This window comes from Phaseolus vulgaris, chromosome 10, assembly GCF_000499845.2.
Source record: "Phaseolus vulgaris cultivar G19833 chromosome 10, P. vulgaris v2.0, whole genome shotgun sequence".
Lineage (NCBI taxonomy): Eukaryota > Viridiplantae > Streptophyta > Magnoliopsida > Fabales > Fabaceae > Phaseolus > Phaseolus vulgaris.
The window spans coordinates 38,586,261-38,594,728 of record NC_023750.2 but is presented as its reverse complement, the minus strand read 5'-3'; the positions used below and the strand labels follow the sequence as shown (position 1 = coordinate 38,594,728).

The 8,468-nt window shown below is 36.5% G+C and overlaps 1 protein-coding gene across 1 annotated transcript; it reads left to right on the top strand.

The window, feature by feature from the left end:
* Positions 1-4,508: 4,508 nt before the first annotated feature.
* Positions 4,509-7,912, top strand: LOC137818033 (uncharacterized). Its single transcript, XM_068621255.1, has 2 exons — positions 4,509-7,286; positions 7,394-7,912. Exons 1-2 carry the CDS (start codon positions 4,509-4,511, stop codon positions 7,910-7,912), a joined length of 3,297 nt encoding a protein of 1,098 aa, XP_068477356.1.
* The last annotated feature ends 556 nt before the right edge of the window (positions 7,913-8,468 follow it).

The following is an 8,468-nucleotide window of genomic DNA, read 5'->3' as shown; positions in this document are numbered from 1 at the left end:
AATAGTTCAAATATTTTACAAAAATAAAAAGAATTATGTATGTTAATATATATATATATATATATATATTAATATATGCATGCTACTTTATTTTATTTTATGATTTCTATATTATTAAATTCAATTTGATTTAAAACTGGAAATTTTATATCTAGAGTTGTGAAAAACTAAACCGCAAAATTATAATTATAAATTAAATTCCAAATTTAATAATAACAGCGATAACAAAGTATTAAGATAATATTTGATTAATTTTGTTAAAATAATATTTATACTTAGAAGTATTTTCATTAAATAATAACTTCATACAGTAGTCCTTAAAGTGATCAATTCTAATTTATATATGCAATGAGTATACTCTTTTAATACCCCATAAAATACATCTAACTATTAGAATACAAATTTTTATCGATTTTTATAGAGACTTGAAGTTTTTCAAAATATTTCTATTACAAAATTTTGAGTTATAGAAAATATTAACAATATAAGGTTTAAAACTACTCATTTACACAGTACAATCATCGCAGTTCACAGCATATCAAGAAAAGGAAGAGTAAGCTAGTGAAAATAAAGTTTTATAATATACACAATTAAATCAAAAGAGAAAACCAAATTACATGGATCAATTTCTCAATTATTCAATCTTCTTCAAATCCCAACATAAAACAATCACATGGATCCATGTGACAGCGTTAAAAAAAGAAAAAGCGCAAAGAACCTACCCCCTCCACCAGTGTTTTTTTTTTCTTCTTTTTTCTCTTTCTCTCTCACTCTCTCTCTCTCTCTCTCTCTCTCTCTCTCTCTCTTTCCATATTCTCTTTTCTCCCTCTCTCTTAATTTTCTCTCCCAATCTTCATCTATTTTAGAATCTGATCGGACCACGTTGTAGCTGGCGAGTTAAGGAACATTTCTACCCGATCAGATTTTCAAAGAGAGAAGTTCATTTTTACTCTAAATATCCTTTGTTCTTTGTTTTTCCTTAGGATTTAGTTATCAATCTTAGTGGGGTCAGTTGAGAAGTTTAATCCTTTCAACTTATTCTATTATATACTAAATTTTTGTTCTGTTTGGATAACTTGCATTAGACCCATAAATCTTGAAGCTTATTGTGGGAAATAAAATTCTAGAAGTTGCTTGGAAAGCAAGCAATTGAGGTAAGAGAAGCTAAATTTAATTTTTAATAGCACCCTAGGATAAAAGATCTGAATGCGGAAGGAACGTGGTCCCAATATTCAATTTTTCTTGCAAGGATGTTGTGTGTTTATATATTGGGTTGTTTGTTTATATATTATTTAAATTTGTAAAAATATTATATTTTGATGGTTTAATATTTAAGTGTTGCATTTTTTTTATGTTAATTACGCTTTTGAATATTGTGGATCACTTTTTGAATGATATTGTATGATAGAATGGTATGAAATTGAATTCATACATTTGGGATAATATATGGACTGATGTTTGTTGTGTATTAAGTATTGATGCCTATGTGATAACAGAGATCTCCGAGCTTCACTGATGATCTAAGTCACATAGACTAGGATATCAGGTGGTGAGAAGCTGATGGGGGAGTTCATGCACACCGTGATATGAGATGCACGACTTGGGTTGCATTGAACTTACCATGATCCTTTCTGTTGGATTCGCTGGTAATCTTTGAATCAGGTGTTAGTCTCTGGTAGGACTTACTTAATACGGGTCTTCCGAAAGACGTTGTTTGTTGAATATTTTGAATGTGTAGATCCATGTGAGATCTATGTGATCGTTTTATTGTTGAGATTTGAAGAAGATTGAATAATTTGAGAAATTGATCATGTAACTTGGTTTTCTCTTTTGATTTAATTGTGTATATTATAAAATTCTATTTTCACTAGTTTACCCTTGTTTTTCTTGTTGTGTTTGAACTGCGATGACTGTACTACGTACACGAGCAGATGATCTTACAGGTGTTTGAGGATCTGAAGAGCTTTAGGGTGTTGATTTTGAAACTTATATTGTAAATATTTGTATTTCTATGTGTCCTAATCATGTATTAGGAATGTTTTGAAAAACTTTATGCTTGTATAGAAATATGTAAAACTTGTATTGTAATAGTTAGATGTTAATTTCCGGAGTGTTACAATCTACACATCCAGGATATTCAACAAACAACGTCTTCCGGAAGATCCATATTAAGTAAGTTCTACCAGAGGAATTGAATATTGTGACCACGGCTCCTCCACATCCAGATTTTCTAGCCTAGGGTTCTATTAAAAATTTAAGATAACTTCCTTTACCTTAAATTCCACTTATGGAAATTTTACCTCAAACAGGAAACCACTCCAAAATTTAGGAACCTAAAGCAAGTTATCCAAATATTACCAAACTTCAATGAGCTTAATCAAGTTTAGAGAAACATTTTTCTCAACTAACCACACTAAGATTGATGGCTAAATCATAGAAAAGAAAATAGATATGAGTAAAAATGAACTTACTCTGTTTAAAAATCTGATCAAATAAAAATATAACTTGACTCCACAGATATAGCATGACGTGATCAGATTTTCAGGAAAGAAAATAAAATGAAGAAAAAAAGGAAAAGATGAAAAGTTGGAAGAGAGAGAAAATATGAAGGAGGCTGCTGTCTTGTATTTTAAGGGGGGTTACAACTCCGATTTAACTAAGATATCAACGTTACTAATAATTAAGTAGTTGTTAATCTATTTTACATTCTAAGAACAAATAACTGAATTACAGGATAAAAAAAAAGGTGGATATTCATTCTCGAAATGCTATTTTATTGCAGGCCATATATAATCTTTTATATAATGAGTTATAATAATTCATATTATAATTTTTTATGAAGTTATACTTATTATGAATCACATAATTATGAATTACAGTTTTTTATACATGTCATAAACTACACTTTTTAATTATACTTGTACTGATAGGGTAAAACCGAGAGGTTCATGCCGAGAACTACATAGCATAACAATTAAGATGATTAAGTTAAAACCGAGAGGTTTTGACCGAAAGCAATAAAGACAAGAATAAAACAAATATAAAAGTTGTAAAAGCCCAATTAGATAAAAACTTGCAAGAGGGGTGCACAAATAATAAAAAAGGTGCAGAAAGAAAGCCCAAGAGTAAAGGGAAAGCCCATTAAAGAAACTCTATAAATAGGAGTTCAGAGATAGAAAGAGGTAAGAGTGATTTTATCTGATGAACGTAAAACCTTTTCTGACTTTGGCATCGGAGCGACTTGCAGGTACCCCCCACCTGTTGTGAGGAGAAGCCGAGAGCACCAGCCGAGAGGAGAAGCCGAGAGCACCAGCCGAGAGGAGAAGCCGAGAGCACCAGCCGAGAGGAGAAGCAAAGAGTTTCCATAAGGAGTACCCGGCCCAAGATAGTATTCAGCCCAAGATTGAAGGATTAGTCTTGATTAACCCATTTCAAGTGTTCTTGGTCCTTGTTGTAAGAACATTTTGGCGCCCACCGTGGGGCCGAGGGTCAATTGAGAAGGGTTAAAGACAAGATGAGTCAAGGAGGAGAACAAGGTGGAGATCGGGAAGACAATGTTAACATGCCAATGGCAATGTTGGTCCAATTACAAAAAGAATTCGAGATGTTAAAAAAGAATAATGAAGAAGAATTGAGTATGTTAAGGGCCGAAAACGCACACATGAGGAGAAAGTTACAAGAGGAAACGGTTTTGAATTCATCTTTCGAAACTGTCCAACCGGGGGTACAAGTGAACGAGAGGATATATAATGAAAATTCTCAAACCAGAAGAAGATGGCTTGAAAATTCTGGGGTTTGTGCAGGAACATCTTCCAGAAAACATCCGTTTTATGATGTTATAGTCGATACTCCGTTGCCTGACAACTGGAAGAACTTAACCATTGACAAATATGATGGAAGTACGGATCCTGATGAGCATATTGCAATATATACTACTCAAATCAGCTTGTACACATGGAATGATGCTGTTATGTGCAGAGTATTTCCTACAACTCTGAAAGGGGCAGCATTGAGCTGGTTTACACGCCTCCCACCGTTGAGTATAGATTGTTTTGATACGTTGATAGAAAAGTTCGGTGCTCAATTTGCAACTAGTCGTCCCCATCATTTAACGTCAATCGCCTCAGTGAACATAAGACAAGAGAAAGGAGAGTCTTTAAGAATGTTCATGGAACGTTTTGGGAAGGTTGCTTTGGGAATCCGAAATCTTAGTCCAGAGGTCACCATGCATCATATGATAACGACATTAAAACCGGGACCATTTGCCGATAGTCTTTGCAAGAAACCTGCGATCAATCTGGATGAACTAAGGCAACGGGCATAAAAATTTATGCAAATGGAGGAATTAAGGGATTTTCGAAATCAAGTAAGGGTTGATGGAGGCGAGAAGAGGGTGACAAAAAGAACACCCGCCTGTTGCAAGAAGAGCCCGAGAAGAATTCAGAAGCCGAAAATTCCAACAATACACACCTTTGAATGCAAACAGAGCTAGAGTTTTACAAGAAGCTATGGCAACAGAAATAATACCACCACTGCGAAAAGCACGAACACCAGAAAGAGCAGATCATACCAAGCATTGCGAGTATCATAAAAATCATGGCCATCATACAGAAGAATGCATCGGGTTGAAGGATAGAATAGAAGAATTAATTCAAGCTGGACAGTTGAAACGCTTAGTCCAAGGAGGAAATGTGAGAATAAGGTTAAGTCCTGAGAGAGGATCGAGAGGGGGAGAAATGGGCCAGAGAAGAGTTGAAAGATTTGAAAGAAGAGATGAAAAAAGAGTTGAAAAAAGAAGTGATAGAAGAGATGGAAGGCTAGAAAGAAGAAGTGATAGGGATCATCAAAAGACTCAGTCAGTAAGGCGGAGTAGGGAACGAAGTCTGGGTAGGCCGGTCAGAGGATTTATAAACACAATTTCAGGAGGTTTTTCAGGAAAGGAATCCTCATCAGCAAGAAAACAACATTGGAGAAGCATCAGAACAATTAATCATATTTTCAAAAGAAGAACCTTGCCACCAATGCTTTTCACAGATGAAGATTTTCAAGAGATTGATCCCGATCACGATGACCCTATGGTGATAACGGTAGAAATAGCTGAATATGCTGTTATGAAAACCTTAGTTGATCAGGGGAGTTCAGTTGATATCTTGTTTTGGGATACTTTCAAAAGATTACATTTAAGAGAAGAAGATATAGTACCTTTCCGAGAGCAGATCATTGGCTTTTCGGGAGAAAGAGTTAACACTAAGGGGTACATTGATTTGATGACCACGTTTGGAAGAGGCAATAAAACTAAAAAAATCAAAATCAGATATTTGGTGGTGGATGCTACTACATCATATAATGTGTTATTAGGACGATCCTCTTTGAATAAACTGGGAGCAATAGTTTCAACACCGCATTTGGCTATGAAGTTCCCAACAGAAAAAGGTGAGGTAGCAACAGTTTATGTCAATCAAAAAGATGCTCGGGAATGTTATGCAGCAGGCTTAAAGATGAATTTAAGAGCAAACCATGATACTGAAAGAATGGTGGCAATGGCCGACTTGGACCCAAGAATAAATGACGAAAGGATAGAGCCAAAAGAAGAGACCACAGCTGTGGTATTGGGTCAAGACGAGAAGCAATGCACTTATGTAAGTGGAAGTTTGCCAAAAGAGTTGTTAAGTAAATTCATCACAGTGTTACGTAACAACAAGGATTTGTTTGCTTGGAAACCATCTGATATACCTGGGATTGATCCGAAAGTAGTTTGTCATAAATTGTCTGTATGTCAAGAAGCAAGACCGGTCTCTCAAAAAAGAAGAAAGTTAGGAGAAGAAAGACGAAAAGCGGCAATAGAAGAAACCGAGAAGTTAATGCAAGCTGGTTTCATAAAAGAGGCTCAATACACAACATGGTTATCCAATGTAGTGCTTGTCAAAAAACCAAATGGAAAGTGGAGAATGTGCACAGACTATACAGACTTAAACAAAGCTTGCCCGAAAGATACATACCCACTACCCAACATAGACCGGCTAGTGGATGGGGCGTCTGGACAAGAGATGATGAGCTTTCTTGATGCCTATTCAGGGTATAATCAAATACAAATGTATGAGCCAGATGTTCCAAAAACGGCTTTCACCACAGACACTGCGAGTTATTGTTATAAAGTCATGCCTTTTGGTTTGAAGAATGCTGGAGCAACATATCAAAGGTTGATGGACAAGGTGTTCAAAGATCAGATTGGAAATAATATGGAGGTGTATGTTGATGATATGGTTGTGAAATCAGGGGAGATAGAGAAACACTTGGAAGACCTTGAGGAGGTGTTTGCACAGATAAGAAAATACGAAATTCGGCTTAATCCAGAAAAATGCGTTTTTGGGGTAAAAGGTGGAAAATTTCTAGGTTTTATGTTGACAAACAGAGGCATTGAAGCAAACCCCGACAAGTGCGAAGCAATAATGAAGATGGGAAGCCCAAAGAATTTGAAGGAGGTACAAAGACTAGTGGGAAAACTCAACTCATTATCAAGATTTCTACCAATCCTTGCCCAAAAAACCAAACCAATAGTAAACTTGTTAAAAAAATCCGAAACCTTTGAGTGGGATGAGCGGTGTGAGCAAGCCTTTTCTCAAATCAAAACTATAGTGGCCGAACCACCAATCTTGGTTAAACCAGTGTCAACCCAACCTATCATAGTCTACCTAGCCACCTCGGCTGAAGCCATAGGAGCAGCCTTGATTCAAGAAACCCCAGAGCAAAAACCAATATATTTTGTGAGTAGATCCCTACAGAGTGCCGAAACTAGATATCCCAAAATTGAAAAAGTAGCCTTAACCCTGGTGTATGCTGCGAGACGTCTTCGGCCATATTTTCAGAATCATCAGATAATTGTGAGAACAGATTACCCAATATCCAAAATTTTGAGAAAACCCGAACTTGCAGGTAGGATGGTGACGTGGACGATGGAGCTATCAGAATATGGAATCAAGTACGAGCCAAGAGGACCTATCAAAGCCCAATCCCTTGCAGATTTCATTATTCAAATGCCAACAGCAACACAGCAGGAGCACTGGACATTGTATGTAGATGGAGCATCAAGCAAAAGAGGCAGCGGAGCAGGAATAGTGCTTGAAGGACCAGATAACTTCCAGGTAGAGATGGCGCTAAGATTTGAGTTCAGAACATCCAACAACCAAGCCGAATATGAAGCTCTTGTTGCAGGGTTACTATTAGCCAGAGACATGGGAGTTGAAAACGTCATTTGCAAAAGTGACTCTCAACTTTCGGTGGGACAGGTGCAGGGACAGTATCAGATTTGGGGATCAAAGCAACGAGCACGTCAGTTGAGCACCCACAAACAAATGGACAAGCGGAAGCCGCGAACAAAGTTATTCTCGAACAGTTAAAGAAGAGGTTAGGAAGTGCTAAAGGACTATGGGCTGAGAAGTTGCCAGAAATATTATGGGCATACAGATGCACACCACAAACATCAACAGGAGAAACATCATTCAACCTTACATACGGAACAGATGCAATGTTACCAGTAGAAGTTACCGAACCAACATTACGAAGGCAAATGGAAGATTGGAATATCAACAATGAATGCTTAAGAACTGATCTTGATCTTATTGAAGAACTCAGAGAACGAGCAAAAATAAAGGAAGCAGCAGTAAAAAGAAGAGCAATGAAAAGGTTTAATGCGAAAGTAAAGTTCAGGGATTTTAAGGAAGGAGATTTGGTCTGGAGAATGCGTACTGATGCCCGAAAAGATCCACGACATGGAAAGTTGGCAGCCAACTGGGAAGGACCATTCAGGATAATGGAAAACTTACATAACGGAGCTTATAGATTAGAAACTCTAGACGAAAAAGTGATACCGAATACATGGAATGCGAGTCATTTAAAGTTCTATTTTAGTTGAAACAGATGTAAGCCAGAAACTTGTATACATATCGATTATCTAATCAAGAAGAATTATCCAGTAACATCATCTTATTAGACTCATGCTTCTCTTTTCGGTCTTGGACGCTTTTCACTTCAGGTGAAATCCCTCCCGAAAAAAAAAAATAAAAAAATTTACACCATTCTTTTTGGGCTTGGATGATTTCACTTCAGGTGAAATCCCTCCCGACAAAATTAGACATAATTCTTTTCGGTCTTGGATGCTTTCACTCCAGGTGAAATCCCTCCCGAAATTGGTTCACAAGACATCTCCAAGCAATAGATATAAAACCGAGAGGTTCATGGCGTTTTCACTCAAACGTTGGCAACTAAAGGCAAAAGTTACATTTATCCACGCACGTCTACGTTTTTGGTTACTTTAAAAAGTAATACAAACCGAAAACCAACAACAATACCAAGGCAATACAAAACCGAAAAATAAACCTTAATGGTTAATAAAAACCAAATAATACTCGTCACGTTTCTAAGTTAAACATTTAACAGCGTTTAACTAAAATAATTCAAAGTACAGTCCT

What these genes read in the sequence shown, in the direction of transcription:
- LOC137818033 (XM_068621255.1), top strand. Translation starts at nt 4,509, where the DNA reads ATGGCAACAGAAATAATACCACCACTGCGAAAAGCACGAACACCAGAA. An exon ending in CTCAACTTTCGGTGGGACAG is followed by an intron (nt 7,287 to 7,393) that starts GTGCAGGGACAG and finishes ATTCTCGAACAG; the next exon opens with TTAAAGAAGAGGTTAGGAAG.